Below are 24,458 nucleotides of genomic sequence, written 5' to 3' on the forward strand. Positions count from 1 at the left end.
GGTTTGGGCCCCACTACTCGCCTAACGGTTGGTGGCCCAAACCCTCCGAGTGGGACCAAAGAGTAAGCCCTAAAGATCTGCTTTGGAAAAAGTTCCAGTCCAGAGAAAGCAACGAAGCAGTTACTCTGCTTTGTAACCCACCGAGCCTCACGCTCACGTCAGCATCCACTCCACACCCAGGGCTTTAGTCTGGTTATTTTGCTTTGGAGAAAGTCTTTGGTTGTTTGATTTTTGTGGTCACTCGGACTTGTCGCATAAGGTGACCAGACGTCCCACTTTTGGCGGGACAGTCCCGATTTTGAACAATTTTTCCCGCGTCCTGCGGCGTTTTTAAAAAGTCCCAGTTTTTGGAAAGAATGCACGACAAGCTACGGTATACGGTTTTCGGCTGCCATGTGGCTCTTTCGCCAGGATATGAGTTTCATCAATGGTGTCCCGCTTTACCAATGTTCAAATCTGGTCACCTTACTCTAGGACGGGGTTGACCTGCCCCTGTGGGTTCTGAGACTGTCCACTCTGTATGGGAGTAGAAAACCTCTTTCTCCTGCAGAATGGCTGTTGGTTTCGAACTGCCGAACTGCCGTCGGGTGGGGAGCAGCCCCACGTGCCACCACCGTGCCACCAGGGGTCTGCTGCAGGTTGCCGCCAGCAGGTCAACACGGTGGGCAGATTCTGAGCCCCCTGCAGCAGCGCCAGACCTGAAGTCAGTCACGTGGAGGGCAGACGCCTGGGGTGGAGGTAAGCTCCTGGTCTGGCCTCTGACACGCGAGGGGCAGTCTCAAGGCCACTGACTTTGAAGTGCTTCTTGCCAAGGCTTAGGGAGGAAGAGGTTGGTTTCCCTGCAGCTGAGCTCACGCTGACCAGACTCTTGGCCCTCCCTCAGCCCTCCATACCAGCCGATTCTGAAAGGATTTGGGACCAGCGAGCACGGAGCCCTGTTTCTTCCTGTCCTGGCCGCTCCATCACCTCACATCTGCCTTTTGGTGCTCACTCAGGACACCCTTCATCTCCCATGTTCCTCTGAGCACGCGGCCAGGGCAGCCAAATGGTTCTGGTACCCAGTTCTTATCATAGTATGCCTGGCAGTGGCCTCCCCTGCTCTGGCAACTTCCCCTCGCTCTGTCCCAACCACCATACTTGCTCCGCACTCCCATTCACTGAGCTCCAGCCTCTACTCTCGGGGCTCCTTGGACTTCTTGAGAACCCTGCTCTCTGGGTGTCGTTACTGTTGCTGTGTTGTTGTCAGGTGCTGAAGCGTAGTGACGGGGCGAACAACAGAACAAAGCCCCGCCTGCTGCTGTGGCAGCCTCGCACATGTTCTTACGTTCTTATGGACACACGGTGTCCATTCGTCTTGTGGAGGGCCTTCCTCTTCGCTGCCCCGCTACTGTACCAAGCACGGCGCCCTTCTCCAGGGACTGGTCTCCCCTGACAGCGTGTCCAAAATGCTTGAGATGAAGTCTCACCATCCCTGCTTCTAAGGAGCACTCTGGCCGTACTTCTGCGCAGGCGGGGTTGTCCTTTTAGCAGTCCATGGTACTTCCAAGATCCCTCAGCAACACCACAGTTCAACTGTCTCACTTCTTCTTCGGCCTTCCTCACTCAGTGTCCAACTTTCACAGGCACATCAGGCGACAGAGAATACCTGGGCTTCCGTCAGGCACACCGTGGTTCCCAAACTTTTCAGCACTTTAGAGAGGTCTTGGCACCAGCGGATGAACCCAGTGAACCCTGTCCTTGGAATCTTGACGGCTGCGTCCATGAGTGTGACTGTGGTGCCAACAAGATCGACAACTCCAACCCTTCCCCATTTACCTGGATGTTACCGATTGGCCCCGTTGTCGTTGTAGCCATCAAGTTGGGACCCTGTGTAGCTCTTCCACTGAGTTTCTTGGCTGGACTCTTAACGGACATTGGTTGCCAGGTCTTTCTTCCATGGCACACCTGGGGAGGCTCGTAGAAGCATTGGCGCCACACAGGGACCTCTACTGGGATAGGTGAGACCTACTGTTCCAAAACCAGTAGAAAGACGAAAGTATCGTGGAATCATAAACTCGAGGGATAAAACGAACATGGTGGAGTGCCGAGAACAGTTCTAAAAGCCTCTTCATATTTAGTTGCGATCTTGGAAACTTTTCTCCTGAGCGCATATAGGATAATCGCTATCTGGACAATGGAAATATGCTAAAACCTTAAGCCCACTGACGTCCAGTCGATATTGACTCAGTGACGCCACAGGACCGAGCAGCACTGCCCTGCAGGGTTCCAGAGGCTGTGAATCTCGGTGGTAGCAGCAGCACCACTGGGGGGTTTTAACCGCTCGCCTTTCCGTAAGCAGCCTTGACCTTCAGCCCTGTGCCACCAGAGCTCCACACAAGGGCTCCAATACCCCACGTTTAGCTTTCTCTTTGCAATCCTTACAGCCCCTTTCAATCGTGCAGCTGCTCAGTGGCAGAATGTGGAACCTGGATCAACACTCGGACGGAGTGCTGTGGACGGACAGGCAGAGAAGGTGGAGGGCGGGTTTGACAGGAGGATCTGGTACCGCAGCAAGGCTGCACCTGAGGCCGCAGCATGGTTCTGACACAGCTCAGGGGCTGGGTACCAGGGTGCTTTGGAGAGAAGGAGTGAGGAGGAAATGTGGGAAATGAGGTCTGTGTGCGGCTGGGTGCTTGGGCCCAGAGACACCTTACTACCCCAGAAGGGTGCTAGTTCTTTCTCTTATCCCCTTTGAAAACCCGCCACCGCCTCTGAGTCCGTTCTGCCTCCTGATGGAGCCCTGTGTGTCAGAGTGGACCACGGTCCGTTCATGAGACCAGGGGTTTTTCCGTGGCTGAGTTTTTGGAAGCAGGTAGCCAGGCCTTTCTTCCTAGGCGTCCAGGTAGGCTCCAATCTCCAAGCTCTCAGCAACCAAGAGCTTAGCTCTCTGTGTCCCTTGGGGCTCGGCTGCCTGTTGCCCCTTCTCTCTAGGCTGTGGAGGTGGCGGATCTGGGCAGACATGGGGCGCCCTGCACTGGCACTGACCTGGGGGGGAAGTGGGCTTTGAACTTGGTCTGGAACATCCTGGCCAGGATGACGAGCAGCAGCACCAGCAGCACGCTGGTCGCAGTGAAGGCCACGATCTTCCACGTGGTCAGGAGGGTCTCGTGGGTGCTGGGCCACGTTTGCTCTGCCACGAGAGAAGACACAGCTGCACGTGAGGCTCGGGGGCCAACAGGCATGCGGCTGGACGGAAGGGCTCCCAATCTGTGGGACTGCTGGGTGACGCCCACGGCACACCACCTGATCCCCGGGCTCACCGCAGTGCCACTGGCATGAGCTGGCAGACGCGACAACCCATTAAGATCCATCTCCAACTCCCACTGGTGCCCACGGTGGGCCCTGCCTGGGTGCTCACGTCCCAGGCCTGAGTGCCGCCCGGCCCTCCAGCAGCGGGGCTTTCCTGAGATGGACTCAGGACTGGGGGAGGGGAGGCTGGGGGACCTCTGTGAGTGCGTACTCTGGGGTGAAGCAGACAAGCCTGCTTTGTGCCCTCTCCCCACCCGCACGTCTCTGCCAGGGAAGGGGACACCAGCGCAAACTCGTTCGGCACAAGCCACCCCGTCCCATTCTGGCTGCCTCTTGCCCTTCCACACAGGCTCCCCTCTCCCAGACTCTCTCCCCCATTTCGTCATAGTCCCATGGTTACAACCCCAGATACTCGGAGTTCACACATCGTTTCCCCGGATGCTGTGACGTCCTGGGGCGGGGGGAGGCATATGCAGCCCTCTGCCTGGCCCAGGAAAGGTGGCCATGGCAGGCTGTGGACTAGGAGGCAGGCTGGTAGCACAAGCACGTTGCCAGGAGTGGCTGTGAGCTGTGTGAGGCCACCAGTTGAGAGGCTGCTGGCTCGGAAGGAAGGAGTTTGCTATTACCCATTGGACAGGGACGCCTGCAGATGCCCACATTTCTGGAAACGAGGGCGGTGTTTACCCACAGTCATCCCATTTGCATTCTGACGTGCTTCCTGGAGGGGAAGACAGAGTGGGCCTGGGGAATGTGTGTGATTCTGGCCACGCCCGGGGCCCTTGGCCTGGTAAGAAAGGCATGGCCTTGTGCACCGGGAGATAGGGGAAAGAGGGTGGCCGGTGGGGTGGGGAGTAGAGTGGACAGAGGCTGGAGGGCCATCTGTTCTGCTCAGAGGGTCAGGACTGTAACTGAGAATGGCCAGGTCGGAGGTCAACAAAACACCAGCCTCACGCATCCACATCCTGAGGGGACCAGGCTGGTGTGCAGCCTACAAGTACCCCCCACCCAGGTGTGCTCACCCGACTTGATGCAGTAGACTTGGTAGGACGGAAACCACTCTCCGTACTGGCAGGTGATGTACTTGTAGTCACTGGTGAGGCTGTAGCCGGGATTGCAGTAGAACTCCACCACCGTCCCGTGGTTGTACCGCTCACAGGGCCGCGGGTGGCAGATGAAATCACCGTGACTCACCATTGGAGGTAGTGGACAAACTTGGGCAGTGGGGAAGAATAAGAGTGTCAAAACCCCAGCCCTGGCCTGCCTGAAGCCCTCACCATGCAGACTAGCCCAGGAGAACACCGACCCTTAAAGAACAGCACCTGCCAGGTGACTGCCTTATCTAGAGACAGCCCCGCCTCTGTATTCTCCTGTGCGTCAACCAGAAGCTGGCCGTCCTATTCCCAGCACGCGGGCTTTCGCGGAATGTTGGCTGGAACATCGTAAGGAGCAGTTTGTTTTATGACATACAGAGTGTGCCTCGTTAATAAATAGCATTAAGCTACCCTATTAATAATGCATGCTATTGTGTGCCAGACACGCTAGTAAATAAAATGAGGACATTTATGGATCACATTTTTAACAAAAGGAATAGCTGTGCCAAGCCTGACTGTGACCATGGTGGTCACCCGAGGCTGTTCAAAGCACTCAGGCAGCGCCCCAAACCAGATCCACAAATACCGGGCTGGGGCTTGGCCAGTGACCAGCAAGGAGCTGTGCAGGGGTGGGCAGTGGCCGAGTGTTAGGCATCTTGGGTGCGAGGCTGGCTTCTGCCACTGACCCACTATGTGACCTTAGGCAAGTCACAAAGCTCTTTGGGCCTTGGTTTTCTCTTCTGTACATCCGGAAGCATATTCTGCCTACATTATGTTCCAGTTTCTTCGCTTTCCCCTGACACTACTGTCTTATGATCTTACAGGAATAAAAATGCTTTTCTTTTCCTTCTTGAGAACCTCCTCGGGGTTGCAAGAAAGGATGGTGCTGTCACTGTGACTAGGAAGATGGTGTCTGTGGAGGCAGGTGTAGGTCACTGCAGGCCACCACCCGTCTGTCAGTGCATCCCACGGTGGTGGCTTGCATGGTGCAGTGCTGTGAGCAGCTCTGGCACAGGCACTGAAAATATCGGCAGGGTCATCCATGCTGAACAGGGGGGGAGGATGGTGCTTCTAGATCAAGAACAGACTAAGAAGGGGACGGGCTAGCCACTTCTGGGGGATCAGCCACTGAAAACCTTATGAACAGGGGCACAAAACTGTCAGACAGAGCTGCCCAAAGATGAACCCCTCAGGCCAGAAGGTACTCAAATTCCGAATAGGGGAGCTCTGTACCTCCTCAAAGTACACCCTTGATGATGTAGATGGGATCAAGCTGACGGGGCACAATTCAAAATGAGGAGAAACACCGGAAACATCCTTTTATAATCAGACTGCGGCGTGCACAAAGCAGGAATCCCGAAACAGCGGAAGAAGTGAAAAACGCAATGGAATGCATTAAGATCAATATCCTAGGCATAAGCGAGCTTAAGTGGATTGGTCCTGGCCATTAGGAGATGGATTAGCATGCGGTTTAATATGCTGGGAATGAAGAGTGTAAGGAATGGCATCACACTTCATCCTCAAAGAGGACATTTAAAAATCCTCCTTGAGGTACAAGGCTGCCTGTGATAGGATGATATCTGTGTGCCGGAAGGAAGCCCAGTGAATGTAACTACTACTTAAATTAAGTGCCAACCATGGAGGCTGGTGAAGAAGTGACATCTGTGGAGGCAGAACCTGGAGAAACTCCCTAGCAGCAGCCAAAAAGAGGCCAGGGGCAGACTGCGGCACCTGCACTCGCTCACATGCAACTAACTTCAAGTCGTAGCTCAAGGAAATAAAAGCTCAAGAGAGCCAAAATATGGCCTTGCGTTGAGCCCACCTGGATTCAGAAACGGACTCGAGGCATTGAGCACTCATGCTGGACGCCCTGAGGAGCTGTGGGGGGACATCAAGAATATCATACACGAAGACAGAAAAGGTCATTAGAAAGACAGTAAGAAAGAAAAGATCTACGTGGAGGTCAGAAGAGACTCCGAAACTTGCTCTCAAGTATCAAGACGCTAAAGCAAATGGAAGAAATGATGAAGAGAAGGAGCTAAAGAGGAAATTTCAAAGGGCAGCTCAAGAACACAAAGTATCTCAATGAAATGTGCAGAGATCTAGAGTTAGAGATCCCAAATGGAAGAACACGCTCAGCACAGCTCAGATGGAAAGAACGGAAGGAAAGCCCCCAGCCCTGTGTTGAAAATACAGGGAAGAGTTCTATGGGCAAATTCTGGAAGAGGCAGAACGCATTGAAAGAAGATGGAAGACAAGAGCCACAATGTAAAATAAAAGACGGATGATGTTCAACCATTTCAAGAGGGAGCATATGCTCAAAAACTGTATTCAAAGTATGGAAAGAAGAGGTCTAAGCTTCTTGAGAGCCTGAAAACCAAGCCTCCAGGAATTGACAGAATACCAATGAAAACGTTCCAACCGGCTGATGCCAGGATGGAGGCACTCAATCATCTAGGCCAAGAAATTTGGAAGGCAGCTACCTGGTCAATCAATGGAGAAGAGACTGATGTTTGGGTTGAAAAGTGACCCAAAAGAATGTGGAAATTATAGCACAGCACCATTCATATCACATGGAGGTAAAATTTTGCTGAAGATCATTTTAACAATGGTTGTAGCAGTCCATTGATATGGAGGAGTCAGGTCCTCAAGACAGATTCTAAAGAAGACACACAACAAGGGGTATCATTGCTGGTATCAGGTGGACGTTGGAGAGTGCCAGAGACATATTTACTTGTATTTTATTGATCATGCATAGGCATCGACTATGTGGATAGTAACAAACTGTAGATAACATTGCCAAGAATGGGAATTCTAAAACATTTCATTGTGCTCCTACAGAATCTGTACATTGACCAAGAAGCAGCTGTGAAAACAGAATAAGTGCATAATACGACGTGGTTTAAAATCAGGAAAGGTGCGCATCATATTTATTCAATTTGTATGCAGGGCAAATCATAAGACAAACTGAACTATTTGAAGAGGAACGTGGCATCAGGGTTGAATGAAGGCTTATTAACAATCTACCAGCAGTTTAACAACTCATGAACACATATGGAGATGACTCAACTTTGTTAGCTGAGAGTGAGGAGGACTTGAAGCACTTACTGATGAGAATCACAGAAGGCAGCCTTTCGTGTGGATTGTAATTCAATGGAAAGACAACAAAAGTCCTCAAAGCTAGACCAACACACATGATGATAAGTGGAGAAAGAGTCAAGGTGTCAATGATTCCATTTTCATTGGATCCACAATAAACACTCCCAAAAACAGCAGTCAAGAAATCAGTGATGGCTGGCTTGGCACATATCAGTTGTACAAGACTTGTTTAAAGTGTTAATGACCACAGATGTTTCTTTGAGGACTAAGGGGTACCTCGTCCAAGCTGTGGTATTATCAATGGCCTCATGTGCACGCCAAAGTTGGACAATAAAAGAATAAAGAAGGCTGCAGAAGAATTTATGCCCTTGAACTACGGAGACCATTGGAGGGACCGTGGAATGCCAGAAGCGTGATCAGACACGTCTTGGAAGTTCAGCCAGCACGGACCTTCGAAACGAGCACAGCAAGATTAACTATCACCTACTTTGAGCATGTTATCATGAGAGGTCAGTCCCAGAAAAGGGATCCTACTTGTTAAGTAGAGGGTCAGCACAATACAGGAAGACCCTCAAAGACATGGATTGACCATGGACTTACGCGTAACAATGGTGATGAGGCGCAGGAAGCATGGGGCAATGTTGCATTCCATAGTACAGAGTCACTAGGAGAGGGAACGGATCCCCAGACATCTATCAACAGTCACAGTGCCACAAAGAACCCTCTTCCTAGGAGGACTCAGAGAAACAGCCTGGACACTCTTCAAGAGAGAATCAAGCCACAGATGCTACAAGGCCAGCTTCAAACCCACGACGTGAAAACCACTCCAAGAACGTTCTCACTCTTGGTCCCTCCCTCTCCTCATTCTATCATGGCATTGCCTTGAACTGGCTCACACATACACAAGACTGAGTCCTGGTGGAGCTCTGCCAACCCCAAACCTGCCGCCAGAAGGCCACAGAGAGGCTGGCAGTCCTGTGGCAGCCATGTGTGTCCACACAGGGCGGACACGAGGATGGAGCTGGCCCGAGACTGGCTGAGTTGAGGCATCAGGCCCCTTAGAGACACATGTGAAATGCTCACAGTCGTCCTGCAGGGAGTTATAGCAGGTTCTCGAGAGAGGGAAAGCAGAAGTTCGGAGAGCTCCAGCCCTCAGAAGCAGCAGGAGCAATGAGGGCAGGTTCAGGTGGGCCCAGGCGGGCCAATCTCGCTACCTGAGCGGCGACGTCTCTTCTCTGTTAATGTCCTCACTGGTCAAGTGGGGCTCTGGAGGCTTGTTGCGAGGAGTGCTTTATAAGGGTTTAATGCAAGGCCTGACCAATAGTCAAGCAGATCCGCCAGGGACAGGCAAACTGGACACGAGTACCGAGAGGGGGCTAGGATGGGAAACGGAGACCCCAACAAGGGCATGGAGGCACCCAAAGGCGAGCAGCATCAGGAGGTCATAGCCCACCCCGAGGCTGGTCTCATTGCTGGAGTGCCCGTAGAAGTTGGAGTGGTGGGAGCCAAAGGCTGAGGGAGCTCAGAAAGAGTGAGGGAAGTACTGGGGTTTCACTCTCCCTCCTGGACAAGCCAGCAACATGCTGCTGGGACACACAGCCCAGAGAGGCCAGGCCCTCTGCAGTGCAGACAGGGCTGGTTGGCCACAGGAGCCACTGGCTGAAGCAAGAGCGAGGCCCCTCTGATGCCTGCAGTACCTCCCGGCCCTCCCACTGAGATGGTGCAAGACCCTGCAGGCTTTGGCTGCCTCCAGGACTCTCTGTTAGCCTCGGATGGGCACACAGGCAGTGGGAAGGCGAGGCAGGAGGAGGAGGGAGAGAAATGCTCCCCTACAGAACTGATGATGGAAACTCTGAAGACTGGAGGGGAAGTGAGTCTATACAAGCCAAACCAAAAAGCCAAACCCACTGCCATTGCATCGATCCGGCTCCTGGGGACCCTGTAGGACAGACAGGGCCGAATGGCCCCTGGGGAGTTTCCAGACGAACGCTTCCTGGGAGTAGAAAGGCTCCTTTTTCTCCCTTGGAACGGCTTGTGGTTTCGAAGTGCTGACCTTGCTGTTAGCAGTCCTCCGTGTAACTGCTACGCCACCAGGGCTCCCGGCCAAGATAACGGGGTGGACCAACGTGGAAAGGAACAGGAGGGATGGTGAGAATGGCCGGAAAGCTTGCTGACTATGGCCAGTGTCACTGAGTGTCGTGCAGACACGACGGGAAACGGGCTCTCTTTTGGCTGCGTATCCTTTCAGCAACCATAACCAAGAATCACACGGACTTGTTTAAAAACAAGTGTCAGCAGCTGCACTGAGTGGTGTCGAAGGAGATCCCCAAGGGATGGTGGAGTGGGAACTCCCTCTCTCCACAAAAGAGCCTCTGAGAGTACTGTCCCCTGCTCCCCACGGGTCTGAGGAGGGTCCTGGAACAGGGGAGAAGGCACCAGAGGGGCTCCCAGGGCTGTCTTCCTGGATGGAAACCACTGCTGCCACCGCCCCAGAGTGCTGGCCACACGACATTGTCCCCACCTTCCCCGGGTCTCCTTTCGCTCACCCATGGCCATCTCTGAGAGGGCAGAGACGCACAGAGCGGGGGGACTCTGCCAGCCCTCCCAAGACCACTGCAGGGTCAGGCCTGACCAGGGCTGTGTCAGCCCCACAAAGCCTCCTGAGAGGTTGGCAGAGGCCCAGCAAGTGTATGCAGATTTGTGGGGTTTTATTTTTAACTGAAAGATAATTTCATTGAGGGCTCTTACAGCTCTTATAACAATCCATTCATCAGTTGTATCAAGCACATTTGTACATGTTGCCATCATTATTTTCTAAACATTTACTTTCTATTTGAGCCCTTGGTATCAGCTCCTCTTTTTTCCCTCCCCCCTTCGTGACCCCTTGATAAATGATTATTATTTTCATATCTTAGACCATCCACTGTCTCCCTTCCTCCCCGCCTCTCTTCCCCTTCCCCTTACCTTCCTGGTATCGCTACCCCCATTTCTGTTCCTGGGTTCCGTGTTTCCTGAGCTCTTATCTCTTATTTGTACCTGTGCATATGTTCCAGTTTTAGCCGCTTTTTTCTTTTCTTTCTTTCTCTTTTTAAATCATGTTAGTGGGAACTCATACAGCTCTTACCACAATTCATACATACATGCATTGTGTCAAGCACATTCGTACATTTGTTGCCATCATCATTTTCAAAACATTTTCTTTCTACTTGAGCCCTTGGCATCAGCTCCTCATTTTTTTCCTCCCTCCCCCACCCTCATGAACCCTTGATAATTTATAAATTATTATTTTCTCATGTTATATGTTGATCATTGTCATTGACTCCTCTTTTCTCCCCCCACCTTTCCCTTACCCTCCTGGTATTGGTCCTGAGGGGTTTATCTGTCCTGGATCCCCCATGTTGAGAGCTCTTATCTGTACCAGTGTACATGCTCTGGTCTAGCTGGACTTGTAAGGTAGAATTGGGGTCATGATAGTGAGGGGAGCAAGCATTAAAGAACTAGACGAAAGTTGTATGTTTTGGTGCTCTACTGCACCCTGACTGGCTCTTCTCTTCCTTGTGACCCTTCTTCTGTAAGGGGAAGTCCAGTTGTCTACAGATGGGCTTTGGGTCTCCACTCAGCACTCCCCCTCATTCACAATGATATGATTTTTTTGTTCTGAGTCTTTGATGCCTGATACCAGATCCTATCGACACCTCCTGATCACACAGGCTGGTCTGCTTCTTCCACGTGGACTTTGTTGTTAGTGGCGTTTTTCTCACTTGAGTTGGATGACCCTCTAAACCTTGGCATTCACCCTGAGGCAAACGCCCCCTGGCGAGCTGCAGGACAACTGCAGTGTGCAGGGAGGCTGCAGGCTGCACAGCGCTGGGTGCGCCTGGGCCCAGCTTATCTCCAAGTCCCTGCTGCTCCACCTTGACGAGGCAGCTTGTGTCCCTTCTCTGGGCCTTAGCATCTTCATCTGGGCAATGAGAGAAACGACTCCACACGTCCGGGGTGGCCGTGAGGATTAGAAGATGCCTGCACATTGTGGTCTGTTAGCGTCTTGCCCCACGGTGGGTTACACGATGCCATGATGCTGGAACCATGGCAGAGCTTCCTGAGACGGGCTAGGAAGAGGGGCCAGGGGAACAGACAGCTGCTGAAAATCAGTGAAGGAAAACCCAGGAGACCACAGAGATTGCTGTTGACAAGAACACTGGAAGATGGTCCCCGAGGTTGGCAGGACTACAAATACAAAGGGTCTGCAACGGGGGACTCCAGCCCATCAGGGCTGTCAGCGCCATGTAGGACCAGCGACATTTCGCTGAGCTCCCATGATGCCCGCCTTGCGCTGACGAGCGTGGTGTCTCCTTAGGAAAGCAGCATGGGGCCGAGCCAGCCCCAACCACACAGAGAACCGGGATGCACCTTCCCGCCCTGCTTTCTCAGAGGCCAGGTAAACCCCACCCCATTGTGGGGACTTGCATTCCTCGCTGCCATAATCAGCTAGTCATGGAGCTGCATGGTCCCCCTCTGCACAAACATCGATCTTCCCACTTGGCAGTGTTTCTAATGATCGCACCTGGCCTTCTGTTAGCTTTGCTGCCTGGGAAACCCTTTGGGAGGGCGCGGAGTGGTGCTCTTAACTTGGAAGAAAACAAAAACAAAAGTAGTTATAGCTAGTTAGAAAACGGGGGAACTGATGTAGGAATAGGGATAAAGGAACCCTTCAGGCTCGTCGGGGACTTTCCATGTCCCAGGGCAACCTCCAGCAACGAGGGACAATTGGAGTTTGGCTACCCTTCTCCCCTCCTCATGCTCCCGAGGGGGCGGACAGATACCCCCGGACAGATGGGTGTGTCAAACCAGGGGTGCTTCTGCAGCTCTATTTGCGGCTCATCTCTTACAATTTCACACACGATTAACACCATTAGTCGTTCTGCAAGGCCCACGCGGGCTGTGTGGAGGGAGACATCAGCTGAGCGGTCATCCCCCTCCGCCCAGCACCGCCGGTTTGCGCTTGGATTGACGAGGGTCAGATGAGCAGAGGAATGTTGGTGTGGTTGCTGTTGGGGGCCGTCAGGTCAGTTCTGCCCCACCGCGACCCTGTGCACAACAGGACGAAACACTGCCTGTCCCACACCCGCCTCACAATCGTTCCCGTGTGTGAGCTCATGGCGGCAGCCACCGTGCCGATCCCTCCCGCGGAGTCAGGCCTTCCTCTTTTTCACTGTCCCTCCACTTGACCAAACAGGACGTCCTTCTCCAAGGACCGCCCTCTCCCGACAACCTGTCCAAAGTGTGTGAGACCCGGTCTCCCTGCTTCTCAGGAACATTCTGGCGGTGCTTCCCCTGAGACGGATGTGTTTGTCCTCCGGCGCTCCCTGGCACTTTCAATGTTTTTCGCCAGCACCACGATTCTTCTGCAGCCTTCCACAATGTACACTTATCCACATGGTTATAAACGACAAGTTTCACCGGACTCAGTCTCTCTAGGAGCTTGTCGATGGTAGGCCATTTTCTGTTGGGGAGACAGGAAGAAGACAGGGTGCAGGGGCACTGGAGCCTCTGTCTGCCTATGGTCGGGGCGGGCCCTGACTGTCACAACTGTGTTCAGACTGCAGTGTCCCTAAGGAAGGCCTGAGTACCAGCTCCATCTCCTCAAGCAGTGCCTCTCCTGCACCGCCTGTTAGGTGCAGCACCAACACCGGCTCCTTCACCATGCCAGCCCTGACATCCAGCCAGGGACCTGGGACCTACGGGGCCGGGCACACCTTGCACACTTTATACTTGTACAGCTTCATAAATGATCTGAGCGAAGTGTGGGTCCATTGGTAGCATTCTCACTTTCTGTTTCCAAGGAGTCTTGGTGGTGTAATAGTTACAATGGCTAACCGCAAGCAGTTTCCAACCACCTGCTGCTCTGCGGGAGAGAGAGAAGACCTTCTATTCCCATGAAGATGTACAGGCTGGGAAACCACAGGAAACCCTGTCCCTCAGGCTCACTGTGAGTCAGCGTCGACGGGATTGGACCGCACTGAGCTTGGTTTGGCGTGGGAGACCCAGGTTTGATCCCTGAAAACACCCTTCCGGTGTAGCTACCATGCCTGTCAGCGTAGGCTTATATGTTGCTTCGACGCTCTCCAGATTTCAGCAGAGCTTCCAGACTAAGATGAAGTGTAGGAAGAAAGGTCTGGATACCTACTGAAAATCAGCCTGTGAAATCCCTGTGGATCACAGCGGTCTATGGTGCATGCCATCGTCTGAGTCAGGGCAGGTGGGAACAGCAGCAGGCCCAGGGAGCAGGGACTCCCTGTGTTGTATGTTTATGTAACTCGTCTGGACAAGAGCTTATTCTTTGAGAGAATGGAAACTTTAGTCTTTGCAATACGCCAGAGTCTCTTCCTTGTCGACTGTTCCCATGCCTCGGGGTAGGTAATGAGTTGCAATTTTCATACTTTATCTAGGCCCGATATCTATTGGGAAAAAACAATAATAAGATTGAGACATCGTCTCTTCTTCAGCACAGGGACGCAGCAGGAAAACATCTGCATAGATCTGAAGTCTATGTTAGCGATGTGCGAGGGGCCTTTACCAGACCTGCCTCTGAGAAATCCAGGCAGCCCCTGACGTGGGGACTGGTTCCGCCCTGACTATTCTGTCCTTAAGTCGGTTCTGATGCACACTGAATGTTTCTTTTCTTTTTTTTCCCTTCATTATTATTGCCTTTTATTATCAGTATCTGTATAAATTCTATCTGTGAACATCTGAAAATAGTACCAGCTAACTACAACCTGCAGCCTTATAGGCAGTGCATATTACTAATAATAAGGTGCTCAAACAAAACACACACACACACACACACACACACACATACACACACACACACACACACACACACACACTTAAAAAAACTAATACCTTCAAAGCAAGACCATTTGGCCCTTCTGTGTGACACCTACCAGGCAGTGTGGATCAGGCAGCTCAGACTATGATTCAGAGTGGGCTGCCTTCAAACACCCTTGACTGGGCATGAACCACACTTAGGACAGGGGCTTGCTGGGGGTAGTTGAGGAATGGTATGCATGGGGTGCGGAGAGAGCTTAGACTCAAAGTGAACAGAAAACGCAGCAGCGGGCACCCTGGGTGTCCAAGAGCAAGGGTAAGAGAGATGTCCAGGGCTCCAGTATTTCTCTCCACCATCCAAATGCAGCCCTGCAGGCTTTTCAAGACTCTGCGGGTTGTGTGAGCCTGTGAGGGTTACAACTTCAGGAACAGGCTGTAGTCAGTTCTGTGGCCTTGAATGCAGTGCTTCTGACTACCCCTGTTTGACCTCAGACGGCCGGGGATTCAGAGGGCAAGACAATGCTATCCACACAAAGGAAGGAGAGCCCCTTTGAGCTCAAGACCAAGTCCCTCCTTAGGGGGCCCCAGAGAAGACAACCCGACCTCTCTTTCTCAGGCATGACCCACTGAGCCCAGAGGAGGAGACAGCTGGCCTCTGTGGACCACCCTCAGAATACCAGTACTGCTTCCCACCACTAGAACAATCCAAATGACCCCCAACACCCCACATTCCCAACCACTCTAGCAGTAACTCTCCCCTTGAAATATCCACCTGCCCTGCACCTTCCACTTCAGCCCCAGGAGCCCTTGTTCAGGGGGCAGGATGCCTGCTGATGACTTGGGAAGCCAGGAGTCAGGGTTAGAAGCCCAGCTCTATAGCCTCAAGCAAGTGGGTCAACCCTTCTAAATCACCATTGTACTCACGGGTCAAATGGAGAAAACAAGGCCAACCCACAGTGAGAGGTGCTGGGGATGCAGGAACAGAGGGTCCAAATCAATAGCTTGCTAAGCAGGCTGATACTAAAGAAGCGGCTACTGAGTTGACTTAAGCTGGCCCCGGGGGTGTGGGCGCAGGTCTGTGTTCTGCAGGGTTGTCAAGGGTTGACTGGGTGGAGACAGATTGCCAGGCCTTTCTTCCAATGGACCTCTTTCTAGACATGAACACCCAGTGTTTGGTAAGCAAGCAAGCGCATTAACTGCTGTTTGCACCTCCCAGGGCCCCTGAGGGCTAACACCAGGTACCGGCACCCCCGCATTAGTTAGGCCCTGATGAGTCCGGAGGGAAGATTCCCCTAGTCTTCAAAATCCACCTTAGACCTGGGGTGGGGGTCCCACGTGGGGGTCCCACCCAATGGATTGTTTGCCTCCTGAGGGATGTGATGAAGGTGGGCTGGCTCCCCCTGCAGCTGAGTGAGTTCCCCAGGCATGTGCTCCTCTGTGAGGGGCAGCTGCAGAGGGCCTTTCCGGGCCCTCGGGCTGTCCCTTCCACTGAAGGATCTGGATCCCAAGGACCTGCTCTGGGAAAGGGGCCCTGTCACTTCTCTCCAGACTCCGGCTGACTTCTGGAAGCAGGGCTGGGCCTTCGCCTTGACCGCTGGGAGGTCTTGTGGTGGAAAGTGGACTACATCAACCTCTGCACGCACAGGTTCCTGAGCGATAGCCCCTCCGCTGCCTTACCTCACGGGACACAGGCCCGTGCTCCCAGGGTCATTGCTCCCATCTCTCCAGGGCCTTCTGGTGCCTGGTGCTCACCACACGGGGCAGTTAGGGCTCTGGCGTCCTTCAGGGCTCATCAGCAATGCTCACCTTGTCCAGAATATAGAGATTCAGGGTGTTCAGGTTTCCAAGAGCATGCTAAGCAATTGCTTATTCCCTCGCCCCTTCCTCAACATCGCACTGGCGGTCTGAACATCTTCAACAGGGAAGGAGGGCTGCCCGAGAGCGTGTCAGCCAAGCAGTGGTCTAGCTCAGGAGACAAATGACTTGATGGTACCTAACAACAAGAGATTATTCCCTGGGAACTGACAACCTGCCCCAGCCCGGAATGGGGAGGTACTCCTCTCCATCCCATCCCTGTTAATGTGCTAGGCTGCCAACCAAATGGTTAGAGGTTCCTGTCCTCCTCCAGCCCCCTTAGGAAAAGGGTCTGGCCATCTCCTTCAGGAAATCAGGCATGAGACCCCGGCAGAGCACCGCTCACCCCTGGTGTACCTGGGCTCGCCAGGAGTGAGGGCTGATGCCACCACAACTGGTTCATGTGATATCTGATGATGAATCATAATGTGCCAGGGAGTATCAAAGGTGGGGGGAGGGCCAGGGAGTACCAAAGGCGGGGGTGGGGAGGGGTCTACTAGGTAAGCTGCTCCCAGAGGGTCCCTAGGGAGATGGCACTGAGACAGAAGGCCAGGGCACACCCAGTCCCAGTGGGGTCCCTCAATGGTCCCTGGAAAATGAATAGGGACCTGGAAGTAAGCATTGAGAAACTTCTGGAGCCAACTGAAGTGAGGCCATTGCAGGGGCAGGGGAAGACTTTGAGCTGAGAATTCTGCACGATCCCGAGCTTTAACCCGTTGACACATCACAGCTAAGCGCAGACGAGGAAAGTGAGCCTTGAACTAGGCTATGTGCCTTGTGGATCTCTGTGGCAATTATGTAAGGGGGGCCAGGGACACATAGACCAACATTGTGACCCGATTAAAACAACAGACAGACAAGAAGCACTGTAGTTGATTCCGGCTCACACACAACCCATAGGAATTGACTCAATCAATGGCAGTGGGTCTGCGTTTTGGGAGTCTGGGTGTTTGCTCTCCTGCAGGGTGGCTGGTGGAGTCAAACCACCCACTTTTCTCTTAGTAGCTGAGCACTTTAACCTCTGAGCCATCAGGGCACCTTATAGCCCACAGTCTCTAACTTAAACAAATAAACAAAAGGATCCTCTGAATGACACAGAAACCATTAAAAGATGATGGAATGAACACCCAGAGGCACTGAACCAAACAGAACCGACTGACGGTGAACCATTTAGGGAGACAGCATGTGATCACGAACCAATGACACTGACGGACAAGTCCACAAGGTGCTGAAGCACCTGGGGAAAGGAAAGAGCCCAGGGACTGAGGGAATGATAACTGAGAGGTTTCAGCAAACCGATGCAATGTTGGAAGCTCTCCCTTGTCTATGTCAAGAAATCTGGAAGACGTTTCCTGGCCAACTGACTGAAGAGATCCATATTTGTGCCCATCCCAAAGATAATGTGAATGTGAAAATTATCAAATGATATCACTAATGTCACACACAGGTAAGGTTTTGTTGAAGAATTAAAAAAAAAATTGTGACCATACATCAACAGGAAACAGAAATTCCATCCGGACACAGAAGAGGATGTAGAATAAGAGATGTCATTGCTGATGGCGGATGGATCTTGGCTGAAAGCAGAGACGACCAGAGTAATGTTTAAATGTGTTTTATTGACTATGCAGAATCATTTAACTGTGCAGATGAGAACAAATCGAGGACAACACTACAAAGAATGGGAGTTTTAGAACATTTAACTGTGCACATGTAGAACCAATCATTGGCCAAGAAACAGTAGTTTGAAGAGAACAAGGGTGTATTGTACGGGTCTGAAACTGGGAAGGTGTGTGTCACGGTTGTGCCCTTCCGCTATGGCTATTCAATCCCTACGTTGAGCAAAGAATCTAAGACTCGGACCAAATGAAGAAGAACGTGGCATCAGCATTGGAGGAACACTAATTCACATTGTACTATGCAGGCGACACAACCTTGCTTGCTGAAAATGAAGAGGACTTGACGTTTTACTGAGGAAGGTCGAAGACTGCAGACTTCAGGGTGGATTACACCTCAGCATAAAGAAACGCAAACCATCCCAAATGGGCTGATAAGCAGCACAATGGCAAATGGAGAAGAGAGTCAAGTTGTCAAGGATTTCCTTTACTTGGATCAACACTCAACGCCAATGGAAGCAGTAGTCAAACATCATGTGATGGAGTGCAGTGGGCAAATCTGCCGCACGAGACCTCTTGAACGTGTTTGAAAGCAGCCCTGTACTTTGGGCATGCTCCCAAGAGAAGACTAAGATGTGCCTGATGGAAGCCATGGCATTTTCAGTAGCCTCATCTGCACGCAGCAGCTGGACGATGGATAAGAGAAACTAAAGAAGAACCGATGCCTTTGAATTATGGCAATGGTGATGAAGGTTGAAGCCAACGGACTGCCAGAAGGATGAACAAACGATGTATTGGATGAGGTACTGTCGGAATGGTCCTCCAAATGGTGAGACTTTGTCTCCCGTCCTTTGGGCATGCTATCAGGAGAGATCTGTCCCTGGAGAAGCACAGCACGCTTGGTAGAGTCAGGAGTCAAAAGGAAGACCCTCAAGGAGATGGGGTGATACCGTGGCTGCAGCCCAATGGGTGCCCATACAGCCTACTGCCATGAGTGAGAGGGCAGTGCAGGACCAGGCAGTGCTTCAGTCTGTTTGCTGTACGCGGGTTGCCTATGAGTTGGAACCAGCTCAACGGCACCCAGCAACAACAATCATTCTGAGTCACTGAGGGCGGTGCTTTGATTCGATGATTTCATTCGATAGTTCATGCAGGACAGTGGCTCTGGGCAGCTGTTTGGTTGCCTGCAGCGCACATCCCCTTCTTTGTCCTGGACACAGAGTCTCCCATCATTCTGAGTTCTAATCAGAGGAATGAGAGCAGAAGGGCTGAACACTACTTCTAGGCCTGCTATCCCAAATCCTCACCTTCAGTATCACCCTACTCTTTCCCCTTTGCTAGCTAGAATGAGGACCTTGAAAGCCAGACCTTGAAGAAGGCAAAGCTCCCATCATCCCCTGATTAGCTAGGTGGGTTACCAGCTCCCCACCATTCACTCAGTGGCACTATGTTGTTGCTAGGTGCTGTCGACTTGGTTCTGACACACAGCGACCTGACACACAACAGAATGAAATGCCACCCCGTCGTGCACTATTCTCCCAACTGTTCTTCTGTCTGAGCCCATTGTTGCAGCCGCTATGTCAGTGCACCTCGTCCAGGGCCTTGCTCTTTTTCACCGCCCCTCTTTACCAAGCAGGGTGTGCTATAACACCAAAAGGAAGCCTTTCTATTTTGAGTGAGCCGTGGTACGTTGTGGGATGCTTTCTTATGACCCTGGTGGTCTAGTAGGGCACGTGGTGGGCTGCTAAGCACAGGTCAGAGGTCCAAAATCACCTGCTGCTCCAAGGGAGAAAGACGAGCCATTCTCCTCCCATCAAGAGCTACAGTCTAGCAAACCCACAGGGGCAGTTCTACCCGGTCCTACCGGGTCACTGTGAGTCATCATGGACTCAATGGCAGCCAGTTAATTTAGTTTTGGTTAGTTTCTTATGGCAGCGGTGACCCATGTGGGTCAGGATAGAACTGAGTACCCCAGGGTCTTCAATGGAGGCTTTTGGAAGTAGAGCACCAGACCTTTCTTTCGAGGCACCTCCAGGGGAATCAGAACCTTCCCTCTTTCGGTGAGCAGCAGAGCCCGTTCTCTGTCTGTGCTCCCCCGGGACTGCATGCAGTCAGCAGAAGGAGGATGCAGCAGGGGAGACTGTTCTGTGATGCTAAGATGCTTGCGGCTGCTGTGGCCGGCATTACCCTCCCTGCCACATCCCAAGTCATCCCGATGACGAGTCAGTGCTTCCGTCCACCACACGGGCTGTGCACCCACAGCCCTGGGGAGCTTGTCCGATTCCCGGGGGCAGTCAGCGTGGAAAGGCACTGCCTTGTGGAATGGCACTGAAAAAGAGCAGGGAACAACAAAGCCCGCTCTGTTCGGCACCTGCCAAGTAGGCGTGACGGGTGACATTCAGCGGAGCCAGCACTAGAATTAAATGGTCAGGGTGTTTGGTCTGAGCCTTCACTCCTGAAGAAGAAAGGCGGACCAAACCACGGGCCCTTCAGTCGGTCTGACTCCTGGTGAGCCAACGCGATCTCGAGTAGGGCTGCGCTCCAGAGGGTTTGCACGGGGTGTGAGTTTTAGGAAGGAGATTGGCAGGCCTTTCTGCCAAGGAACCTCTGGGAGAATACAGAAGAGCATCTTTTGCTTAACCATCTACACCACCTCTGAACTCCTGCAAGTCCACCCATGCCCAAACCCAACACGACACAACACACAGGACATGACATGGCACCACTGCTGCCAAAATGACTCCGAGGCATGGAGACTCGGTGGGACAGAGGAACATGGCCCCGGAGGGTTTCCAAGGCTACACATCTTTCTGGGAGCAGACTGCCCCATCTTTCTCCCATCGAGCAGCTGGTGGGTTTGAACCGTTGCAGCCAAGCGCTCAGCCACCACCCCGCCATGGTGACTCGCACTCCTCCCATTCTGAGCAGACCCTGGTGTGTTCAAGTGGAGCCCATGGGACCGGCTGTTAGAGACACACACTTGGGTCATGGCCTGAGACCAAACGAATGAGAATCACAGCAGTGAGTTTCCCTGTACACGTAACGGGCTGGGAAGTGGTGCTCTAGACCCTGCGAAGACTTGGTAGTTGAGCTCGGTGGTGATGAGGACACAATGCTGGTAGTGACCGGATCTCAGCCCTAGCTGGTCTTGAAGAACAGGGGGAGGAGGGTGCTGAGGTACGGTTGTTGCATCAGCTGCCATGGCCCACAGTCTCATCCAGACACCCAGAGTGCTCTTCTTCCCGGGAGCTGCGGACAGGAGCCAGGGGGCTGTCCCTACACTCCAACACAGAGCTCTGCTAGCTTCTAACCATCAGCACCCGCTCCCCAGCCGTCCCCAGTCGTCCCAGCCATCGCACCAGCTGTCCCGAGTCGATGTTGAATAATAATTCCCGGAAAGGGAATGAAGCCCTTCATGCCGGAGTCATAGCTGTCTCCAAGGCTACATTTGAAACTTGGCTTTTAGCTTGGGGAAAATCAATAAACATTATACAGCACATTACATTTTCCACTTTGGGTTTGTTGTAAACCGCGTGGAAGGCCGATCAATGTGTCCACCAAAGGAAGCGAACGATGATGAGGCCGGGATGTGTGTTTGTCTCCAGGTGGAAGGAGCCTCGTGTTTGCTTGCTCAGAGCTATGCTGACGGATCACGTTGGAGGTGAGCGTGCCCAGGCAGCCCTGAGGAGGGGCTGTGACCTGCTCTCCATCTCGGAGCCCCCAGATTGAGGGACCCCTGCAGAAACGCAGCCTTGAGCTGATGACTCTGGGGAACCTTGAGTGTGAAAACAGACAGCTTCACATTACAAGCCAGGTGCCTGCTGGGTCTGGCGAAGCAATGACACCAGCGGGCGCACTCAGGTGAGTGGGCAGGTGCTTTATGATGACAGTGTTTGTAGCAAGGTGGGCAGGGTCCGGAGTCAAAGAGGACACATGTTTCTGGGGGCTGAGAAGACTGCTCTGGGCTCTTCGCAATGACGGGGGCACCCAGGGCTACATGGAGGGCAGCCTTCATCACCATGCAGTGAACGGACATCATGAGGCAGCTGCGCAGCGCAAAAGCATTTTGATGTTACTGAGTCTTCTCCGAAATATGGCTGTATCACAGTTGAATTAAGGGGTGTGTGTCCCATAAAGGTCACCCAGGAATTCCCCTGGGAAGTAAGCCTTTACTCACTCACTGCCACCTATATTATGCCAACTCATAGCACTCCTATAGGGCAGGGTGAAGTAGCCCTTGTGAGTTTCTGAGAATGTAACTCTTTACACATGTACAAAGCCCCATGTTTATCCTGAGAGCAGTTGGTGGTTTTGAACTGCTGACCTTGTGGTTAGCAGCCTGATGTGTAACCATGACACCACCAGGGCTCCCAAGAAATCCTTTAGAGAAAGTTTTTTATTTTTTTCCTTCTGTCTCTTTCTGGAACCAACAGACTCTCCACCGTCAGACATGTCGTGGAGGCCTTGTTGCCAGTGAGTCTGGGTGATTCTCAGACTATTTCTCCACAGGCAGGACAAGGTGCCACATCAACACATTTGAATGGGAGTATCACCTCTCAGACTGTTCTACCATCCCTTTGTCTTAAACTTGTGGTGGCTTCTCTTTCTTGTCTGTTAGCCAGGCTCAGCAGATGTGGACATAAGTACTTCAGTCAGTGGGTTATGGTCTTGGCTGTCTCCAACCCATAGCAATGAAACAAAAGACTGCCTGGACTTGTGCCAGCCCCATGCCCCTCAACTGGTTGAAGATCAGAGGCTTGTATCCACTGTTTTCCCAGGCTGGTTTTGAGAGAGAGAGAGAGAGATCACCTGTTTGCTTGCACCTTCTTAGTCTGGAGGTTCTACTGATCCTCAGTGTCACAGCAACACACCAGCGCCCATTGGCAGACAGGTGGTGGCTGTGCACGAACCTGGGTCTCCTGTATGTAAGGCAAAGATTCCACCGCTGCGCCACCAGAACTGTGGGCAGCAATTCCTCATGCTTTGTTGACGGCTGTGTGAGTGTGCAGTTATGAGTGTGTGCTGGCAGGCACAGCACACACACTTACAGGCACCGTCTTACCTTATCTTCCACACCCCTCATCATCACGTCCATTCCAACGCACAGGGAGCCTACAGGACAGACACCGCTGCCCGGGAGGCTTCCCAAGGCTGTCATCTTTGTGCAAGCAGCGCCTTACCTTCCTCTCAGGCAGTGGATGCTCACCTTTGGTTTACCAGCGGAGCTCGTAACCATTGTGCAACTAGAGAGCCTCAGCTGAGGGGGCGACAGAAAGTCCGTGAGAAAATTCCGTGAACTCTTCATTCCATTTTTTCCACGAACTACTTGAAGTCCCTTTGTACACAGAGAATAAGCAGGCTTGTTTTCTGTAGTCAGATGGTTTCCAGCTTAGACAAAAGGACGAAGTTGGCCAGTCTCTGATTTGGCCAAGGCGTACGCAGGTGTGTGAGAAGGACCAGGCTTTTCTGGCAGTTGGAGAAGTTGGAGGACTGGGACTGAAGTCAGAGAGAGTGAGCAGGTGGGAAAGGCATGGCCGAGGACAGAGCAGGGACTGTGTGGAGCTGAGACTATGAGGAAGAGAGGAAACACAGACGGGAAAAACGCTGGATTGATAATGGACCCCGAGGCAGCTTCCCACGGTGCACAGCACACTTCCTGGGTCCAAATGCTGACTCAACCACTGGCCAGCAACGGACCCTCGGGTCTTGGACGTCATCTCTTTCAGATAACAACTGTGAAATGGTGCAGGAAGGCCCGGGCAGTGTTTCCTTCTGTTATACACAGGAAGGTTTGAAGAGCACCCTTCCATCTGGACGTGAGAGGAAGACGGCGGACGGAGGCCTGCCAAGCAGAGGCAGGGAGAGCTTGAGCCCAGCCGTGACCTGGGAAGCGGAGGTCCAGTGCTGGGGCCGGGTCCATCAAAATGACGCTCTGAAATATCTTGGCGCCCAGATTTCTCAAGTGGCACAGAGAAGCAGTTGTGGGCACTCCAGTGGTCCAAGGACAAGACATGCTGCACTGACCCAACAAGTGCCCCTTGGGGAAACGTCAGCCATTCTTCTCCTGGGGTAGTGCCAGCAGACACCAGGCTGGGGATTCCTATACTCTGGTGGGTGTCACCTGGTGCCAAGCCCCGAGGAACACTCCCCCCACACACGCTATTTTCACCCCGCCGTCTGTAGCATTCTTGGCATCTCAGCTTCCTACATATGTACTTTTCTTCCCGGTCCAAGAACATTTCCTGCAGACCCAGATATTTATGGAATAAAAATTCAGATCGATGTAGGCACAGTTATTTGCTTGTGACAAGCTGGGTAAGGACTCATTTTGAAATTCTGAATTCTGATATAATTGGCTCCCTTTTTTAAACTCCGACTATTTCCCACCCTCTCAACACAAGGGCCCCTTTGCCATCGTCTCATCAGTGTGGAAGAGATGGAGCCAAAAATGAGTTTGGGGGGAAGCGAAACAAGACGGCGAAGTGAGTGGACATACTCATGTAACGCCCCCGGCAAGTAACCCTCTGAACAAGTCAAAGCAAGCACTGACCGGGAATGCATACCTCCGGGTGGCAGCTGAGTTGCTGGAGGGTCTGGGTGAGTCTGCAAGCAGGGGAGTGGCAGAGCAGGAATGGCACACGTTGGGAGAACCTACCCACGAACATTGGGAACACTCACTCATCGC

At 52.5% G+C, this 24,458-nt stretch overlaps 1 protein-coding gene across 3 annotated transcripts in view; it reads right to left on the minus strand.

Annotated features, from left to right (window-relative positions):
- SUSD4 (sushi domain containing 4) overlaps window positions 1-24,458 on the minus strand; it is a 202,220-nt gene that overhangs the window by 3,151 nt on the left and 174,611 nt on the right. For 2 of the 3 annotated variants that reach the window (XM_045298095.1, XM_004700157.2), the window contains 2 exons: window positions 4,308-4,499; window positions 3,025-3,169 (listed from right to left, as the gene is read on the minus strand). In XM_045298095.1, coding sequence (XP_045154030.1) covers window positions 3,025-3,169; window positions 4,308-4,499 — 337 coding nt within the window. Of the gene's footprint in view, window positions 1-3,024; window positions 3,170-4,307; window positions 4,506-24,458 lie in introns of all 3 variants that reach the window. The other variant, XM_045298094.1, reaches the window with a different exon arrangement.

Source organism: Echinops telfairi, unplaced genomic scaffold (genome assembly GCF_000313985.2).
Source record: "Echinops telfairi isolate 266 unplaced genomic scaffold, ASM31398v2 ScPeMD7_7424;HRSCAF=8462, whole genome shotgun sequence".
Classification (NCBI taxonomy): Eukaryota; Metazoa; Chordata; class Mammalia; order Afrosoricida; family Tenrecidae; genus Echinops; species Echinops telfairi.